Raw genomic sequence first — 20,598 nt, 5'->3', positions numbered from 1 at the left:
TGTAAAAATCGTGAGACGTACGACATGTATAACAGGCTTTGTAGATGGGCTTCGGCTCTTATAACAATTGGTAGCTTGCTAAGGTTGGGTAAGATCCACCTAGTTGATTTGTGAGATCTTGCATGGACAAGGAGAACAAACCATTCTTTACAGGAAGGTGGGAACCTCTTTCTAGTAGAGGTGTTTTAAAAACGAAAGTCCGAAGGGGAAAGTTGAAATCTAAAGACGACAATATCTACACACGGTGGACGTAGACCGTTACATGCAAGCTTGCCTTCAAAAACAAGATTGAAAAATGATACCGATATTAGCTTCTTCTACAAATGTTAACGAAACTGAGACAAGAGGGAGATTCATATACACAGAAGATTCAAAGTGGATTGAAAAATGAAGAAACGATGTAAATAAAAAAAAAAAAAAGGCAATAATGATAAAATCTACACAACACTCTGTATGAACATCAAATTTGGGTTTGGAGCTGAGAATGTATCAGCGAAGAGGAGGATGGCGAATTCCAAGTAAAAACTGTTCATCTTCCCTGAAAATTTCGAACCTCTGCAAACAGAGGAGCACTCACTGACACTTCAGAAGCATCATTACTCGCAGAAGCACTGCCTTTTCCTTTCGGTTCATCGTCGTTTCCTTTGTCCAAAGCCGCCAGCCCTTCGCACTTGTCTTCCTCTGGGTCCTCCAGCTCTGACACTGCCTCTTGCAGCTGCAAAGCATACTCTAAGTTCCACAGCACATCTCCCATGCTCGGCCTGTCCACGCCATATTCACCCAAGCATTTCTCTGCTGCTTCCACGAATTTCTTCAGCGATCCCTGTACTATTGAGCTGCTAATAACAGGATCAATTATCTTCTCTAGCTTTCCTTTTCTGTAATTCTGCATTGCCCACTCCGCCAAATTCACCTGTATGTGTTCACAATGAGCTATAAGAATCGATGAGTCTAACAAGAACTTAACATGAATGAAGCGTTGGATTAGCAACCTGCTCTCGCGGCAATGTCGGGTTTATCACTTGTCTCGCGCATAGAACTTCAAATAGAACAACCCCAAATGAGTAAACATCCGATTTGTCAGTCAATTGTTGTCGTCTGAAGTACTCTGGATCGAGGTAACCGAAGCTTCCTTTCACTGCAGTGCTGACATGGGTCTGTTCCAGCGATGGGGCGGCTTTCGAGAGTCCAAAATCAGAGACTTTAGCAACAAAATTCTCATCGAGGAGAATGTTTGTGGTCTTCACATCACGGTGGATGATGCCCTGAGCTGCACCGGTGTGGAGATAGTGCAGCCCACGGGCGGCGCCTATGCAGATTTCGAGCCTCTGTTTCCACGACAATGGAGGGAGATTTGAGCCGTATAAATGGTCGCGAAATGGGCCATTGGCCATGTATTCGTACACAAGAATCATCTCGGATTGCTCGTCGCAGTAACCGATTAGGGAAACGAGATGGCGATGGCGGAGTTTGGAGAGCATTTCGATCTCAGTTCTGAACTCGTTAATGCCTTGATCAGAGCTAGGGTTTCCTCGTTTGATAGCGAGTTTGGTTCCGTCTTCTAAAGCTCCGACGTAGACTTTGCCGAACCCACCAACGCCGATCACTGCTTTCTCGTCGAAATTATGCGTCGCAACCTGTAACTCATTGAGGGAGAAGAAACGACCGAGGCCGACATTGGTGTAGATACCTGAGAACCCAGTCTTGCTCCGGCGAGACCCAAAAACGCTTGATCTTCTGGAGCTGCTTTTGCTAGAGAAGAAACTGGATTGATTTGAATGCAACGGGAGAAGCCATGAAGAGAAGCTCTTCCTCTTCTCCCATCCTTGAGGCCTTTTCTGCCATCTCAAGAACATTACTCCAAGAAACAGAACGGCCATCACTCCCATTCCCAAAGCCACAATAGCTGCAATCTTCATGGCGCTAAATCTTGAGCCTCCCATGTATTTTCCATCCACTGAAAACAACCCATCCAAGCTCTGTGCATCGTTGCTCATCTTCATGATCTCTACACCATTAAGGATTGCATCTTGAAGGCCTGAATTCAGATTCGATGGACCCACCTGCGCGTTTAGAATATGAATAAAAGATTAAAACCACCTTTTCTTATCTTTTCTTATCTCCTAATGGAAAGTCTATGGCTAACCAGTGAAATTCAAGTTTATTTGGGGGAAGTCCCATCTCAGTTAATTTAGAGGGTAATTATGAATTTATAAGCGAGAATAAATTTTCATGAGAGGCCTTATGAAAAGTTCAAAGCAAAGCCACCCGAGCTTAATTTAAAATGGACAATAGAATAACATGTAGAGAGTCAAAAGCCTTGAAAATATAGTAAAAAGTGACTCATGTATCAACAAATTGTGTACTTGGTTTGAGGGGCTCTAAAAAAATGAGTCTAGCCTCCTTTAAAGGAATGCTGTTAGAGGAATGCTATTCGAGGGCTAATAGACCTTAGAGAGGTTTCATAGCGTAATTTGTTCGAAGGATGGTTGGGAATTCATTAACATTAACAACATGAATAAGCTTATGAGTTCGGTAGCAGTTTAGGGAGGTGACCTGAATCATGATGGTGTTGTTTTTGATGGAGGAGGCATTGAGGACGAGGTCTCTGTAGTAAGGAGTTGAAAGATCGCCGGTGAGCTGAGAGAGGTCGAGATCTGCAATACCCATCATCCCGTTGATGTAAACATTGAAGTACAAAGTGTTGAGGACGGAGCTCACAATGTCACAGAAATGGAGTCTGATCAAATATGAATAGCTCTGCTCCACATTAAAACTCCAGCTCATATTAAAGCTTACTTGCATTGTTTTTGAATCTTGCAGATCCTCCGCCGTTGCATAAACCCAATATGGAGCAATCAATGGAGTCAAGTCGTTTCCAGGGTATTTAATCGAGTTCAAATCCACAGAAACGTTCTTAGAACCCTGTGGGAATCTGTTATAAGCATCATCTGTTTCCCACGTTCTTGACAACGTATCGTTTCTAGGAACAATCTGAGGCCCTCCGACATTAACACGGTAGCAGATTTCCAGAGCGAAATGCGACAATCCGCTAAAAAACCCCACCGGAGAAACAGAGGTGGCGGAATCGGAAAACAGAGGATCTGGGGCGGAGACGATTTCGATGGCATTGATGAACGCCGATGAATTCTTCTTTGGTTTGAATTGAAGGGAGAATCGATCAGTAGTGATGTTGATTAGATACTCCTTGGAGACGATTTTGGAGTCGGCCTTGATTGAGAAATCGTGGAGGAGGACGAAACTGTCTGTTGTGACAGTGAAAACGGAATCGGAGAGATTATAATTAGGGTGAGGAAGAGGGTAAAAATAGAGGCGAATCCAATGGCGGCCGGCCTGAGAAATGAAGAAAGTGTAAGTGGAATCGCTTGGGAAGATTCTGGCGGTGCGGAAGAGAGGCAATGCCCAAGAAGACAGAGGCGAAACAGTGGCGTTTACGGGAATGGAATCGATTGAGGTTTGGACGTCTTCTTCAGTGGCAAGGAGAGAAGTCGATTCGCGATCGGATTTGAAAATCCGGCCGTCGTCGAGATGGGTTTGCCCCGGCGAGCCGCAGTCGATCAAGTAATTGTCGCGAGGGGAAAAGGGAACAAAAGAGGGATGAATAGCAGAGGAGAGAGAGAAGAAGAGGAGTAGAGAGAGGAGGAAAAGGGAGGAGGGGAATGGAGTGGTACAGAATTCTCCCCCCATGGGCGCCGGAAGTGAAGGAAGTTGAGACTTTTTAGAGGTAGAGTGAGAGGGGGAGCGGCGGCGGTGGCGGCGGAGGAGGAGAGGAGGAGGGCATGGTGGAGAAACGGCGGAGAGGGAGGTAGATTAGAGGAAGGAGGGAGAGGGCATGCAGAGTAACAGAAGATGGAACACAACAACAAACTGCGTTACATAGAGAGAGAGGCGTTAGCCAAAGGCATAGCCATTGCTTTGGAGTTCGTTGGAGGCAAGTAAGTGAACTACGTGCATACCTCTCATGCGTCCTTCCACCTTCTTTCAATCTTATTATTAGACTTTTTCCAGTTTAATTATTACCTAATTTGTAAGTTTGTTTACGTTTTTGTTTTCGTTTTCGAGCTGGATCTTCAAAATTTTACTTGTTCGTTCAAAAAACGTTTAAGTATCATTTTAATGGCGTTTTAAATTTAACTTATATTTCTTAAATGATATATATAGTGGCCAAAGTAATCTTCTTGCTACCATACCTTTGTTACAATTTATTAGATCTAGAAATAAAAAATTTAGATAACTATTGGAGTGGGTCCCAAGAACATTGGAATTTATCAGTTTTCCGTTGAATAACGACCAACTAACTCCAAAGGCCATTGTCCAATCAATAAATGTAATTTGAAAAGCTATTCGTTTTTCTGTTCAATATATTAGCATTTGTGAAGCTGTGATAATGCATTACCTAAATTATAAAATAAAAATAAAATAGAAGAAACTTTGATAATGCACACCACTAATACTATTCCCTTCAAAAGTCTTCTTTATTTGATAATATTATCCTAATTTTAACCCTTTTTTATAACAAAGAAGAAAAAAAAAACCAATTGTAATAAATATTGCAATAAGTAAACATATAAAATAAATCACATTTAAAAATAAAAATAGAGTTATTTATCACAAATATAACATTGAAGTATTTGTATTATCATCTTCGAACTTCCCCAATGCATCATTCTTTTCTCTAATTAACGTGAATCTCACAATTACTTAATAGAAACTATTAAAGTTATTAAAGTAAAATCTAGCCCCTGAAATTTTAAACCTTTAAAAGAAAACGAATACGATATATTCTCCTGTTTCGAATGTTTCTGTGAATAACAACAAATTTTCCCTTCCGCCATTGTTCAGAGATAAAGAGGAAAGATAAGACGACTTTGATAAAAGCTCCAAAAAAATAGTGGAATACATATGGTGACCACAATTCTTCTTGGAGGACTTTATATTATGATAAATATGTGCCTATATGAACCAAAGAATGTTTTCATATGTCAACTTCTTAATGGTCAATCACAATCTGCAGAGAATTTGACCAACAGATGTTACAGCTGTTTACTTATCATTGCATCTGACACCCCTGTTCTTCTGCTTTGAGATATACAAGTCCACGCCTTATCCTCTGCACGTCAATACCAAATAACAGCCATTAAAATAGACGGAAGGTCACCAAAAGAACAAGGGAATCTACAAATTTCATTCAAGATGATCAGTTTAGAATGTTTGGTCCATTGTCGGTAATGTGGATTGCGGTACTGGTTCGATGAGAAACGGAAGATGAAGAAAGAAGGACAAGAACGATAAGCATTCATAACAGTGTTGGAAAAAGGATTGATTTAGCTTTTTCAACACCATGAGAAAGTTGCTTATGTTTAAATAAGCATACGTATCATACTGGGGTTTTCTATAAAAACTAGCTTAACATGGCAAGGCCAGAACAAACAATTTCTATTTCGGTAAAAGGAATTTTGGTACCTCTCTTGTATCCGTCATTCGTAGAAGTTCCAATCTTTCCAGGGGCCTCCGATTTGAAAGGGTAGCAAGCTGCAGCAATAAGAGATTACAATCAGCTTAAAGATTGTGAAAGTCCATGAATAAGTTTGATGAGATACAAGATGGAAAAGCTACCCAGAAGCTGAACCGTTCAGGATCTCGTGATGAGGGCATCATTGCTTCCACATTAAGAAGTCTATCGTGTTTGCTATGATCTGTCAAAAATCCCATTACTGACCAAATTGTGTTGCATGAAAAAGTGTGCATGAATGGAGAAAAGATCAGAATTGGTCTAATAGTTTATTTTGGCATGATATCATGCATGTGAGAAGGCAAGGGAAAGGCTGCTGAATTCAACAAAACTGCTCCTTCAAGACAAATCCAAATGCAACAATATAGGTGGAAAAGTTTTTAATCGAACTGCACAACTAAGTCAAATCAATTGCACAAAGGGCAATATCCTATGATAAACAAGTAGAAAAAAAAATCATTTTCAATTTTAGAGATGTGGCGCTGGGCTGCTGGTACCTGAGTTTTTCATCAAGCTTTAACCACTAACGACATCATAATTATGATGTCGAGGCAGGGACAAAATAGGAACCACCAGAAAAGTTTAATTTGGAGCAGACTGGTCTCTTCGAAAATAAAGATGTCTAATAGGGAACAAGCGGAAAAGATACTCTAAATAACTAAATTGTGTGACTTGATCCTGTTCATATTATATTATTTATAAATTACAGAAATTAGAATTCATGGTGCTAAGAAACAGTTATACTTTGGAATCTCCATCTCCTCATCTTTTTCGCAGATTGACATTCATGACCTAACATTGACATTTGGTGCAATTGGTTAACTTCCTCGAGGGATACCAAAATTTTCTAGGCAATCAAGCCTCGTGAGGAACCAACCACTCCCAACAACATGGGAGAAGCTTGATTTTGAATAGGAACAGGACAGGGATTGAGAACTTTTCCTTCAATTTCTCTTTACCAGAATATTGTTAACTGAAAAAACCAATTCTTTCAAAAGCAACAGCTAATAGGAAAGATCGCAAATATGCCTATGCATGACCTAGAGAACAAAGCTAGAGAAGGTATTCTGTTCAAACCCATTCTACTCATAACCTTCGTGTAAGAGTTAGAGGAGCATAAAGAGGAAGATGATGGTTTTCTTGTCTACAAAATTGTCTCTTCTTGTGAGCCCTTTAATGATCCATCTCCATATGTACCTGTTTCTACTCAACCACCTATTACTCAGGTTTATTTTCAACAATCACCTCTTTCGGTCACATGCCCTATACCAGAGGCTTGTTCGTCATTGGATCCAAGAACAAGCAATGTCCTATTGCTTTTCATAAATGTAAATGTTCGTGCACTTATCCCATTTCCTATTTTTTTCAAATAAAATTAGTCATCTTCAACCTGTTTTTTCATTGCATCCCTGAAATCTGTATCTATCCCAAAAAAACTATTCAGGAATCTGTCATTTTGGTTGGCCTGCTAGATGACAATTGTACTTGAGATTTACTCACTTCTGGTAGGAAAGAAGCCTACGGATCTGTAGCTCGATTGAAGCTCGTATTGTTGTTAAGCCTACACACAAACTCAAGGCATCAACTATTCTGATATTTTTTCTTTGGTTGCTAAATTGGCTTCCGTCAAGTTATTCGTTTTATCAACATCCCTTTATCAATGGCCCTTGCATCAGCTTGTATTAAAAATGTCTTCCTTCATGATGATCTTCAAGAAGAGGTGTATATGAAGCAATCACCAAGCTTCACTCTTAGTGGGGTAATAGAAAGGTATGTGTTGTCTTCGTAAATCCTTGTAGGGATTAAAGTAGAGTCCACAAGCATGGTTTGAAAAATTCAGTCAAGTGATTGAAAACTTTAGAATGAGGAAAAGCAAGTTAGATCATTTTGTCTTTTATAAACGATTTGAAAGTAGTGTCATCATGTTGTCATGTATGTTAATGATATGGTCATTACCGGTGACGACACATTAGACATCTAATATTGAACACCTTTCTCCATAGTCAATTCCATACAAAAGATTTGGGAATGTTGAAATACATTCTAGGAATTGAGGTAATAAGAAGCAAGATTTATTGACCGAAGTAGGAAAATTAGGGGCTAAGCCATGTAAAACCTCAATGATGCCCAACTTGCAGCTCACAAAAGAATGTGAACATTGTGAGTTGCAAGTTGGGCATGATTAATATAAACATGCTACAACTTGAAGGAGGAGTGTTAAAGTTGTTATATTAGTATAGTTATGTTTTTGGTGAACGTATTAGTTGTTTCGTCTTTTATTGCCTTTTTACTTTCTCCTACTTAGGTTAACCTTGTACACTTGTATGTATATCTCTTTAGTGAATGGAACAGAGGATTTTCATTCTCTCTAACCTTTAGCATTTACAATTAAGAACTAAACTAGTTGCATCAACGAGTGGGAGGAAAAATACCCAATAGTTCCGTCCAAGGTCCAAATAAGGTCTCGTACCATTCTCCTCTCCTTGAGAAAAATATTCATACCGTAAACCTAGGGAGACCAAAGTATATTCAACTTGAACGCCAACCGACGTGGAATAGATGAATAAATCCACGTGAAAGTTACAGTTGACTGGGGAAAGCCAACAATTTCCGGAGTAAGGCCAAAATGAGAGTCAAATTGATAAACAGTTGTCAAAGTATTGGTATTAAAAAGTCAATTAAAAATTTTGGTGAAATATTTATAATTGATTGGAGGTTTTAGATGAAAAAATGAAGAGTACAAGTATCCAAATTTTGTAATATATTCATGGGATGCAAAGAATATGACAATCTAATTCAAGCAAAGAAGACATCAACTTTTATGAAGTTGGGTAATCTGAAAAAGTGAAACAATAATAATTTGGCTCCAAAATTTACGAATCTATTTTAGATAGTCTTTAGAGAGTAAATTTATCAAATCAACACTTCAAGTACAGGGTAGATATACTTTATAGAGATGTGTTAAAGAAATTTGAGAAAGATTTCTTGAGACTTTTAGCGTCAGTTTAGTTCCAAGGAGTGGGATATTGTAGAGGAGGAACTTGATCACCCCTCTTTTAATAAAAGAAATATACTGTTAAAGAAACATAAGCGGATATCAAAAGATGTACGAGGGGTTTTAAGGACATTTGGAGTTGGCTTATTAAACTGTCTTCTTTTCATATTCCCTACAAAATCTTCTTCGTAACCGTTTTTTGTTATTACAATTTGAGCCTTTTCTGTAATTGATGTTCTCTTCAAGTTGTAGCGGGCTCTTTTCTGTAATTGGTGTTCTCTACAAAATGTAGTGGGCTCAATTTTTGTTCTTCCATAGTTGGTTTTTGTTCCCAATATAAATGTGTGTGGGGACGTCAATTTCTTGTGGCAATTGAAGACATTGTTTAGGAGGCTTTTGGTGTTCACTTGGCTATTAACAGGTCGTACAAGGCAGCTATATACCTCCCTTCAGCCCTTAGTTACTAAGAATTTTTGTGATTGGCCTTTGTTTATCATAATTTTAAACTGGAGCCATATTTCGTAATTGGGTAGTTTGTTAGCCTTTGATTTTTGTTCTCGTCCCCTTTTTCTTTGGCTTTCCTTTTTCCCATGTTTTTGTATTACCTTCTAATTCTTCACAATGAAAGTTGGTTTTTTCATTAAACGAAATAGTATTTTATCATAAACGGTCTTGAACAGGGGTCTTTTAAAATAATAACAGAAACTTTGCATCAAGTAAAATGAAATATTTACATCCAAATAAAGGCCAAAAAAAGCCTCTGTCCAAGGAGATAATAAGTAGCACAATCACTAAAATTAGAGTTTTTTTATTTTGAATGATATAATCTCCCTTACCTCGCCTAGATGCTTCTTTTGCCTTCCTTATCCATGACTGAGCGTACTCTGCTGCATTATTTGTCATTTCCTGCAACTGTAAACAGGCATACAGATGCTTTGCAAGTGAGAAATCAACAAAAGAAGGGGAAAGCAGCAAGAACAATAGAAAACATGTTACTCAGACGTACATAAACATCAAACCTTACGTACCAAACATACTGAGTTTAGCAAATGAAAATTTTGAAAAACCTACTTTGATCGAAAAAGATAATTAATTGCACTTAAAACATAACCCTATAATTTAGCCTCTCCAAATGCCAATTCATGCCAGATAAATTAGTATTGGTTAAAAATGGCCCCCAGCTCATTATGGAATATTAAGATCCTGGCCAAAAAGCAACGACTTCAACATCTGGCTTATCTTTGAATATAATGTATCCGAAGCAAAAAGAGATACATATAGCAAATGAAAAGCCAAGTTTTCAGTAATTTACTTCTGCTTGCTCTCTTGTCCCTTCTGCGGGAGCTACATCATTGACCCATTCGATCTCTGCCACTCGATACCTGAATAAAGCATTAAAAGAAAATAAACCCGTCTAACTAAAACTGGAAAACTTTCATAACTCTGGCTTTTGCAGCTTCTCTTTTTTGGGGATACAGAAACAAGAAGTAAATCCGAAAACCTGTTTCAAGTATGAGCAAAACATCAAAGTGATGCAAACTAACCCATCTTGATCCCAAGATCGAATAATGTGAAATCTTCGACGACTTTCAATCTGCACAAGTTTTTAAAAGCAGGACATACATAAGTATGAGAAAGGACAATCAGACCAATAGTATTCTAAGAACATGAATGCTTCTTCACGAGGCAATGAGCAGCAAGAAATTATAACTTGTAATTGTGGCATCCTTTACTTTTAAAGATAATCAACTTGAAAACATAGTAGGATTTCTTTTTAATGGAAAAATGGTAGGATAATCCAGCCAAGTCGTGGCAGTGTGCCTTCTAAATGTGGTGAATATTCTTAAGCAGAAGAAACTACTATCAACGCCATATAATATTTTTACTACTCAAACTTTAAGCCACATTACTCTCGACTATCCATAACAAAGTGGCTCAGTTCAATTAAAATTATAACATCACTCACATATGTACAAGAAAAATATCTAAATCACATATCAAATGAGAACATGAAAGGAAGTTCTTATGTTTTCATCTTCAGCCACAATAAATCAAAATTAAATATTTAATTTAGGATATGTAATGTATATGTTATGGACATCACCTACAAATTTACAGAAATAGCTGATATTAATGTTAAAAGAGATATCTACTACACCATATTGGATCAATTCACCAAGGTTATGAAAAAACATATAAAATAATACAAGAACAGATGCCTAACCTCTAGATAGAATCGTCCGTCTGCAAGAGGCTCACACCTGATAAGGAAAAAAAACAATGGGTAACGTTTTCTATTGATTAAGGGATATGAGGGGCCAAAGTATGACTGCACCTACTCGGTAATTTCCACTTCACATGCAAAATCAGCAATAGAACCTGTTGTAGAATCCACAATAACCTAGATGACAAACATACAACCACAACAGTAACAGTCAAGCCTTTAAGAAATGTATTATACCTTAAGAAAAGAGAAGATCAGGATAACTTAATGAAAAGAAAAAAAAATTAATAGTTACAACATCTACCATTCCCATACGATGATTGCCTTCCATTATCCTCCGGACCTGTTATGTAAGTTAACGGAATTGGTTTAAATAATTCAATATGATAAACATAAGGTGGAAAAACGGCACCTGGAAGATTGCTTATTTAAAGAAAAACAAAATAACAAAGAAAAGAGAAATTTATGGCCAGAGAGACTCATTTATAGGAAAGGAACTTTGATTAAGAGAAAAGAAAAGTGAGTTCATAACTTTCGTGAGAGAGAGAGAGAGAGAGAGAATTAAAATTTGTAAAGTCAGCAGAAGCACATAGGTCTCATGGAAGTATTGCGTATCAAGATAATCACAAGAAATAAGTTTATATGGCTTGTTCAGGATAAAAACAAATAAATTTATAGGCTTATTTATCTAACCACAAATACAGAGACAACAATTGCACCCTGAAGAATAATAACTATGTAAATAGAGAAGGAATTTAGGGTGTTCATTATTTAGGATGTGAACTCATATGTCCTTGCAGTCACCATGCAAAATATTTGCTTGAACTTGCGGTACCAAAAGAGCCGACTAATTCACAAAAGCACTTTAGCACATATTGTTCCAAAAGGCTCCGCAAAAAAAAAAAAAAAAAAAAATTAAGCAGGCAACGTGCTGATTGAAATAACAAAAAACAAAAATTGAAAGGCAACATGCCGTATACGTTACCAGAAATTTTTTTAAAAAAAAGGAAACCTTGACCAACTCACCATAAGTCTGTAGCGGGGTTCAAATATGTGAAGCGGGAATTTCTGACATGGGATAACAACATCCATGACAAAAAGAGGCATTATATCGATACCAAAATTTGCCAAACCATCATGTTCTGACTTCCTTTCAGCATACTCCTCTGGAAAGTTCTTCTGTATAATGTTGCTCAGCGTAACACTGGTAAAAACCAACTGAATGTCATGCAAAAAAGTGATATCAACCGAACTAGATAATAAATTATACCATAATGTTTACTTAACAGGAGACATTTTCATGTTCATATAGTATCACTACACTACAAACAACAAACATGCACATGCATGTATATAAAGTCTGTAGCATGCATGCAGTAAGCTTTTTACGTGTTTTGACCAATTCTCAAACGACAACTGGGTTCATTTATGGACTTCCGTTCATGCTTTAACTACTTTCCATAACAAAAGCACATATTTTGTGGGTAGAATGAAACCAAACATGGCTGCTTTTTGGACTTCAATACCATGCCCTGATTACTACAACATGAGCAGCTTACCTGATTGCACATGTTCTTGAACTGATAAAAAGAACTGTTCGGCACAGCGGACATTTATTACCTATAATTTCAATACACAATCAGAAAGACAATTCTAAGCTCTCACATCTCCCTCCAAAATAATAATAATAGTAGTAGTAGTAATGAAATGTAACTATTGAAATAGAAATGCCAACGGAGAGAAGGAAACAAAAACCACTAACCACGATCCATCGACTGAAATAAGCAAGAACGGCAAAAAGAATGCCCACAGGGAGTTGTGATGGGTTCATAAAGAAGCTTAAAACAAAGGGTGCAATCAAATTCATCACTACGATCTGGTAGCCCATGGCGTCCCCTTCCTGTCTGACTCACAGCTATCCTCTCCAATCTCTGAAGAGAAGCCTGAAGAGGATTGCTACATATTACAAGAAACAAAAGGGAAATTTTTTTCACAAAAAGGACATTCAACTAAATTACATACATTTCTATATGAAAATAGAAATATATTACCTTAGAGGGTCAATTTGAAGGCCGGATAGAATAATATCCTTTGCTATGTCATATTTTTCTAGCTGCATAGTTAACACAAAATTACAGTTATATGTATAAAAAAATATTTTTCTAAAAACGCTAAAATTAAAAATGTGGAGTATTTAACCTTTTCTACTTTTATTATAAAGATCGGGCGATTTTGTTCAAGCAATCAAATGTTGATTAAAATATAAGGGTCTAAAATTTATGGAGGTACAAAAAAAAATTGAGAAGAAACCACCGAAATTTTGAAAATTTGTAAAAATCATTTAAACAGTTATTAGCAAACTATTAAACTTTTCATACAAGTCTATAAATATAAGATTGAATCAATGTAAAAGGCCACATATTAGAAAGATAGATCACACGATGAAACCAAGGAGAGAACAATAAGAATAAAGAAAATGGGGTGGAAGTAAGATGTGCAAACATGCACATATACAAAGAGAGCAAATTATTGAACGAAGCATAAAAACTAAATAAATCCGTATGGTAGAGTGAGATGCTGAAAAAGGGTATGTTAATCCACTACTCTAAGATTATGGGTGAGTTCCACTAGTAGCTCAATTTATGGATGAGACTTAACAAATGCAAGTACGTAATGTATGAACAAAAATGTTGTCATGTTTGAGTTGGTCTCGTAGCAGGTGAATTTTTCACCATTTTATTTCAAGTTTTTATTCCTTTAGATGTTTGTTTCTGTAGATTTTCCATGATTATATTTTAATAAATTTTTGTTTTTCTATTTATTCATCACCATGATTGAAATTCGACATCTAGTTAAATTTCCATGCTATTCCAGAAGAAACATATTGCCCCTCCTATTGACCTTGACCATCATGGTTTACAGAAATATAGATATGTCGATTGGAAAATTTCCTCCCATTCTTTTTGTTTGGAAGTCAGGTAAATCTTATCTTGGGGGGTTTCAAAAATAAGATATTCTTACGAGAATGAGAGCATTAGCCTTCAGAATATATGGTTTCACTGATTTACTGCATTGGTCCATCAGCTTCTCAGCATCTTTTAGTGCAAGCTGAAATATTGTTGAAGAGTTAACAACGCAACCAATGTAATTCAAAAAGAAATATTTCCCATAAAAAATTAAAGTAGATGAAAAGCAATTAGAATAGAATTACTTCAGCAAGTACTGTAGGATCCAACCCATTCAATGGTCGATATTCAGAAGCAGACGGTGGTCTATCTTTGAGGAATCGACTAATCCTGTTTGTTGGCATCATAGTTACAATGAATGAATAATACTGAATGGAAGAAAGATAAAACTATTTTTAAAAAATAATAATAATAATAATGATAAAAACCTGATATAAGCAGCACTTCTGTTGTTGAGAATAACCGGATCACCTGGTTTGATGTTATTTGCTCTTGAGTAACACTTGATTGCCTGAACAAAAAATAAACTTGTATTTTATTTTCAGATACTGAGAATAAAAAACTGATCGTGCAATATAAACAAACTCATGTGGAAATGATAGTTTAATGCATGATCTGAAGAAAAGTATTATACTTTCTCCAATAGTAAGAGATCTAAGAGAGCAAGCAGCGAAACATTTCACCTCTTCAAAGTTATTATCTCTAAATGCTCGGTTCCCGTTTTGTACGAATTCAAAAACATGACTAAACATGTTCCATGTTAATGAACCCTCTCCTTCATTGGTCTGCACAAAATGAACAGTTTCCAATCACATTCTGAGACATGTATTAAATCAGAAAAGAACTGATGTTATCCTTCAGTTTTCATCTCAAAAAATATATATCAAAACAGGAGAAATACTTGATCTGTATCAATACTAAAAAGATAATTATTACAATCCTTCAGCTTATTGACCATTCATTCAGCAGCTGGCATGGATGCTATCTTCTTTAATGGATAATTGCAGGCATCAGCCAACAGAAACTTGTTGGGTCAAGTAAACTAGCTATAAAACCTACAGTAGCTGTTAAATCTAAAATTTCGAAAAAGACACGAGCTTGCATCATTCTTTCTCATAACGATCAAGCTCAATGTTGCAGAGATTTATATCTTTCATATGATATATTCTACAATTTTTTTTTTTTTTTTTCACATCGAAACAAATCTATGGTAAATTATTTTTTTTATCTTGACTTTTTTTTTTCCTTCCCTTTTCCCTTTCCCTTAATTTAATGTCAGTTGGTTGATGAATAATTTGCTAAAGGAGACAACTAGAAATGAACTACTTTGCTAGTTCTTTCCAAGTCAAGCTCGAGTTCATTTTTTACCAAAACACTCTTCACAGCGATCATACACTTTAAATGAAACACGATTAGATATTCGGAAGTAGGAATGATACGATTGTGGAACCCAGAGATATTACCGGAGTGAACAAAAAAAAATTAGAAATATATTAGAAAACAATTAATACAGCAAAAAAGAAAGTAGTCCAGATAAATCCTCGAAGTTTCCCATCTCCTGTTGCAATTAATACAAGAAAAGCTGCATGTGGCTCAGAAAGAAAGAAAGAAGGAAAAAACTAAAACACCTCAAGGCTCAAAGCTCGGCACTTCGTTCTTTCAACACAACACATTGAATCAGAAAAACTAAAGCAAAAGAAAGTGGAAAAAAGAATAACAACCAAAAGAGAAGATAATCAATAACGAACTGACCGAAATGTAGTCGTCGATGTCGCCGAGAGAATCCACGGGCAAACTGTTCGAAGGCTCAGCCATAGCCAATGCAGAAACGGATTGAAACTCTTCTGTGAGACGAAATTCAAGACTATAGAAGAAAATTGAAGCTAAAAGATAGAAGAACTTTAAGAGCAAGTTGCAATGACCATCGTGTTCGTCCCTGAATCCTTCGTCCACACACGGACCAAATTCTACTACGTGTTTTCTCTCTCTATCTCTCTCTCTCTCTCTCTCTCCCGCGGGAGGGCCAGTGGGAGACGAATTTCGAAGGGCTGAAATTTTTTTTAGTTATTTTGCAAATTTATTATTTTCGTAAATATGATTTATAATTTAATAAAACACACAAAAATCATTTTATACTTTATTAATAAATAATGAAAATGTGTAGGAGCGTTAAATCAGAGCCGTAGGATGAAAGTTCGATTCCCATTTGTAGAGTGACAGATCGAAGATGATTAGATGGGGATATAGTTGGAAGCCGTAATAACTTTATGACCAAATTTAATGATCAAAACTTTATGGCATTTTGAGTTTTTTTTTTTAAATTTAATTTAATTTTGAAATAGACAATAAAGTCTCCATTTCTTTCAAGAGATAATAAGTCTCCCTTATAATTTTATTTGCTTAAATTTTAATATATTTATTTCGTCTTTTATTTTAATTGGACTTTAATATAAGTAGAAAATTACTTTTTATTTTAAATAAGATTATGAATTCATAAATATATATAAAAAAAAAAAGAGTGTGACATTATAATATAATACCAACTATGGTCCAATGACTCTAATTAAATTGGACACGTAAGTCTAATCTTTCTCATCAATTTTTTTTATTACCATCGTACTATCAAGTGGGATGACAGTTAATTCGAATATTACAAATATTTAGGAATAAAATTTAATGAGGAAAATGATAAAGAAAAGTAGTAAAGAAATAGGAAGAAATGTTGTTTTGTTTCAGAGAGACGTAGGTGGTGAAGTTGAGATAAGGGAATTAGACGGCACGGCAGGGGGCCGCAGCAGTAGCGGAGATGCCGCCGAACCCTGCCCCTGCGGATTCCTTTCTACCTGCGAATGCCACTTGGGATGTGATTTGCCGCCTTAGATACAGATACCTACTCTGCCCTATCAACATCTCATCCTTTGCCCTTTTCCAGAGTGCAGTCCCAAGGCTACAAAATCGAATCACCCAAATTTACTGACGTCTTATCTAAACAAATACCCTCGTATTTTGATGCAACTCGATTGAAAGGTACCTAGTTCTCCTAATAGAACACTTTTACATTTTTTTTTTTCTTTTTTTAAGGTTGAAAGCTCGATCTCTCGAGTCCTACATTGGAGCTTCATATGATTCTCTCGGAATTGAACCGCAGGGCATCATTATCTTTTTTTCCTGCATTTTTCAAGCTATAGGGATATGATTTGAACTTTATGTTCTTATTTGTTTGGAAGTATCAGGGGATACTCCATCCCAAACACCTTACATAGAAGACCACAGACTAACCCAGAAGCGAGACTAGTTCATATTTACAACAATTTCACAAAGATCATGCCCTGTGATATGCCATGTAAGTTGTAAAGCTGGCTAGAAATTAATGGACTTCTGCATATAGAGATACTGTTTTATTCTATGCGATTCCTTTGTTATCATATTACACTTCTGCACTAAGATTCAAAGGGAAGTTGCATTTGTAATCTCAGCCCGTAAAATCACTCCCTAATCTATTGCAATAGTTTAAACTCACCACTAACAGATACGGTCCGCTTTAGCCTATTATGTATCGCCGACACCCTCACAGTTTTAAAATGCATCTGCTAGGGAGAGGCTTCCACACCCTTATAAGAAATGTTTTGTTCCCTTCTCCAACCGATGTGGGATCTCACAATTCACCCCCCCCCCCCCCCCCCCCCCCCCCCCCCCCCCCCCCCCCCCCCCCCCCCCCCCCCCCCCCCCCCCCCCCCCCCCCCCCCCCCCCCCCCCCCCTTGGAGTCCCAGCGTCCTCGCTGGCACACCACCCAATATCTGGCTTTGATACCATTTGTAACAATCTAAGCCCACCGCTAGTACATAGTGTCCGCTTCGGCCCGTTACGTATCGCAATCAGCCTCACGGTTTTAAAATGTGTCTACTAGGGAAAAGTTTCCATACCCTTATAGGGAATGCTTTATTTCCCTGGCCTATGAACCGGCTAAGCTTTGCAACCATAGTAACCAAGCTGATGGAAATGGTACATCATTTAGATCAAACATTGCATATTGACATTGCAGTTTCTCAATATCAGATATCAATGGGATGAGCAAAATTCACATACAAATCCATATCAACACATCATTAATAGGTACCAGCTAAACAAGTATTGGCTATGAGCACTTGAATTATCAAAGCCATGCGGCAAACTTCTCCCCATTCTTCTTCCTCGGGATTAGATATACTAAACAGCCTTTCTCAGAAATATCAAAGTTCTGATCTAGATTTGAATGCATAATATTGATATCAATATGATCGAGTCTAAATACAAAGCAAGAATAGTAACGTTCAACTCCTCAAAATAAAATCAAAGTAAAAAAGAACGGTAAAGAGAGGTAAATAAAGTACCTATACTCATTTCTGAAACACTGTCTTTTTAAGTTAATGAAAGAATTATGCTCTATCCTTCTCAGAACGAAGAGACAGACTTGTATGAACTGCTGCCAGCCTTTATCTGCTGCTATGAATTGACGTATTACATCATCACCTACAGGTAATCACACAAGGAAGTGATTAGCTCACTTGGTTGGAGGCGTGTTACTTCGATGTAGAACACGCCACCGAATATTGTTTTGATCAACCGACTCCAATGGAGTGGCTGTCTCGTTCCTGATTCGCTTGATCTTGGGGCTCAGAAGGCCCCTGTGGCGAAATCCATACAGGTTGAGCACCTGATTGTCAGCAAAATTAAAAGCCCTCTCCATGCTACTCAAGCACCTTTCAACTGGATAATCTCCATAGCTACCACAAGGCTTGCAACCAACAAAATGCGTCACGAATGGCCACCTTTCGTCGCCTAATCCAGGGTGATACTTCTCGATCATTTCCTCGTACCTATCGACTAATCCAGCCCAATAACCATGCAAATAGTATGAATTCTCAATAAACACCTTATCCATCCATTGATCTTTCTGAGAAAGCAATAGATATATCAAAGCTGACTGATCATCAGCCTCAAATGCTGGCCTGCCCTTCAAGAATGCAGTCAAAATCTTGCCAGCCTCTTCTCGAATCGGACCCTTTGGTCCCATTGGAGCCCAGGCATCCAGCAAATCCAAAGACCATTGACAATTCCGAAACAAAAAGCTTCCTGTGTTGAGTGCAATCCAGGACTTCTGGTTAAACATCAAATCAGGATATCCATGAACAACCAAATTATAGTTATCATATTTTTCTAGAGGAATCTCAAACATCATATCAGTAAATAAAGCATCACTATCCATCCACCAAATCCACTCAACCTCAGGGTGAGACAACATCAATCGCCGAATCAGCGGCAACTTGGCCCAATATCCAGCAAGTTCCTTATCCAAATGAGCCAAATTGTATACTATGTCAATCCCATGAAGCCTGCAATAGTCAATCTTATTCTTGATTGCCTTCAACAAATAATGATCCCCAATTGGGTTATCACAGGGTTTTGGAGGAGAACCAGTAACAAGCAAGATCCTAGCTCTTTTATTAACATAATTTGGAAATTGTGGGTTTTGATCGAGCCAAACCTTTCGCTTCTGATTCCAGTTCGCAATCTTGGGTCCAAGCGTGTAAGTGGCATTAGGGTTGATTTCGGTCTCGGCAGGATCATCCGGGCCGTTGGGGTCGCCGTCAGATCGAATCTCCGCAAGTATCCGGTTGGTTTCTTCGATGATGTTTTGGTTTACAGCGTCGGCCTCGGAGCTGCCAAGGTTGCCGATGCCGATGGTGCCACGAAGAACAAGGATGGTGACAAAGCCACAGAGTATTGTGATCTTGATATTGTTGAAAGTCTTCTGGATCTGACGGCCACGTGGAATTCCAGGGAACCCACGGCTTCTCCTACCGTTGGCGGTGGCAGCAGTGGTCGGCAAACTATTCCCTCCACCGCCGGTTCTCTTCTGAGCTGAGATATTGTCTAATCCCATGCTTCCTCTCTTCCTTTTCTCTCTACAAAATTTTCACACTCGAAAAACAGAAAGATCTGACAAAATACTTCTTCTTCTTCTCTCTATCCTCTTTTACCTTACGACGATTTGGAGCTATGGGTTCTTTCCCTCTTTCCAGCAGCTCTCTCCAGCATCAATTCAAGTATGTCATCAGTTGAGGGTGGCGATGGGTCATGAAGAAGAACATAGTTGGCCCAGAAAATAGCACCGACTGTGTGTTGAATCGAGGGGATTTGTTCGAATGATTCGATTTTTATGTTATTTGAGGGAAACAGATAAGTATAGTGGATTTTATGATAATATCATATGCATTTGTGTGAGATGTGATTGGATCCACTGTTTCTTTATAACAAATAGGGTTTTATATTATTAGGATATAAAATCTACTTTCGTTAGAACAATTTTTAGCACAAATTCACAATTTCCTGAAATTGGTTTTCAAAATTTGGTACGTGTTTTGTTTGAATCAGTTTACCTTAACCTTCATCGCCTATGACAGTTCTTAAAATCTTATTTCCTTCAGTAATTAATGTCTTTTAACTTACAAATTATCATTCAAAATTATTTTTTTAAAAAAAAGATGTGTATTTAGTGAATTATAAACAATATATTTCACAAAACAAATTATGAATTTAGGAAGATTTTCCATAGTTATAATGTTCATTTAATTTTTTTTGTTGAAATCATTACTAAATTTTTTGAGATAATGATTATTATTATTATTTTGATAATTTTAGCAAAAATTGTAATACTTTTTATTATGAAGTTTAATGGGATGNAATTAACATTGAAATTTTTTTTTTTTTTTTTTTTTTTTTTTTTTTTTATAGTTTAAGAAGAGAAAAGAAGCTTAAATTGATATTTCTATCTTTTTAATGCTTTTGTCGGATGATTATAGTTGTAATGCCTTAGCTCAAGATATTGAATCTGGATTC

General features: G+C 37.1%; 2 protein-coding genes across 2 annotated transcripts; both read right to left on the bottom strand.

Annotated features, from left to right (window-relative positions):
* Positions 1 to 338: 338 nt before the first annotated feature.
* On the bottom strand, positions 339 to 15,780 carry LOC111497390 (probable receptor-like protein kinase At5g61350). The gene is made up of 21 exons (XM_023148182.1): positions 15,471 to 15,780; positions 14,402 to 14,503; positions 14,147 to 14,229; positions 13,964 to 14,048; positions 13,774 to 13,860; positions 12,804 to 12,865; positions 12,515 to 12,708; positions 12,312 to 12,372; positions 11,779 to 11,956; positions 11,057 to 11,095; positions 10,868 to 10,929; positions 10,753 to 10,789; positions 10,073 to 10,122; positions 9,841 to 9,910; positions 9,365 to 9,440; positions 5,638 to 5,735; positions 5,485 to 5,553; positions 5,086 to 5,131; positions 2,557 to 3,827; positions 993 to 2,063; positions 339 to 913 (listed from the first exon to the last, which is right to left on the bottom strand). The coding sequence occupies exons 1-21, from the start codon at positions 15,531 to 15,533 to the stop codon at positions 530 to 532; spliced, it is 4,188 nt and encodes a 1,395-aa protein (XP_023003950.1). The 5' UTR covers positions 15,534 to 15,780; the 3' UTR covers positions 339 to 529.
* A 2,162-nt stretch (positions 15,781 to 17,942) lies between these two features.
* On the bottom strand, positions 17,943 to 19,965 carry LOC111471209 (probable xyloglucan 6-xylosyltransferase 5). The gene has a single exon (XM_023116916.1). The coding sequence runs from the start codon at positions 19,640 to 19,642 to the stop codon at positions 18,260 to 18,262; it is 1,383 nt and encodes a 460-aa protein (XP_022972684.1). The 5' UTR covers positions 19,643 to 19,965; the 3' UTR covers positions 17,943 to 18,259.
* Between the last annotated feature and the right edge of the window lie 633 nt (positions 19,966 to 20,598).

This window comes from Cucurbita maxima, unplaced genomic scaffold, assembly GCF_002738345.1.
Source record: "Cucurbita maxima cultivar Rimu unplaced genomic scaffold, Cmax_1.0 Cma_Scf00002, whole genome shotgun sequence".
In the NCBI taxonomy this organism is placed as follows: Eukaryota; Viridiplantae; Streptophyta; class Magnoliopsida; order Cucurbitales; family Cucurbitaceae; genus Cucurbita; species Cucurbita maxima.
The sequence above is the reverse complement of the archived record's forward strand: the minus strand, read 5'-3'. Positions and strand labels throughout refer to the sequence as shown.

Bases quoted from the DNA above. Each gene is read 5' to 3' on its own strand.
- LOC111497390 (XM_023148182.1), bottom strand. From the start codon at position 15,533: ATGGCTGAGCCTTCGAACAGTTTGCCCGTGGATTCTCTCGGCGACATC. The intron at 14,230-14,401 runs GTGAAATGTTTC...TTTTTTGTTCAG, and splicing joins GAGATAATAACTTTGAAGAG to GCAATCAAGTGTTACTCAAG. The intron at 10,790-10,867 runs GTAGGTGCAGTC...TTTCCTTATCAG, and splicing joins TGTGAAGTGGAAATTACCGA to GTGTGAGCCTCTTGCAGACG.
- LOC111471209 (XM_023116916.1), bottom strand. From the start codon at position 19,642: ATGGGATTAGACAATATCTCAGCTCAGAAGAGAACCGGCGGTGGAGGG.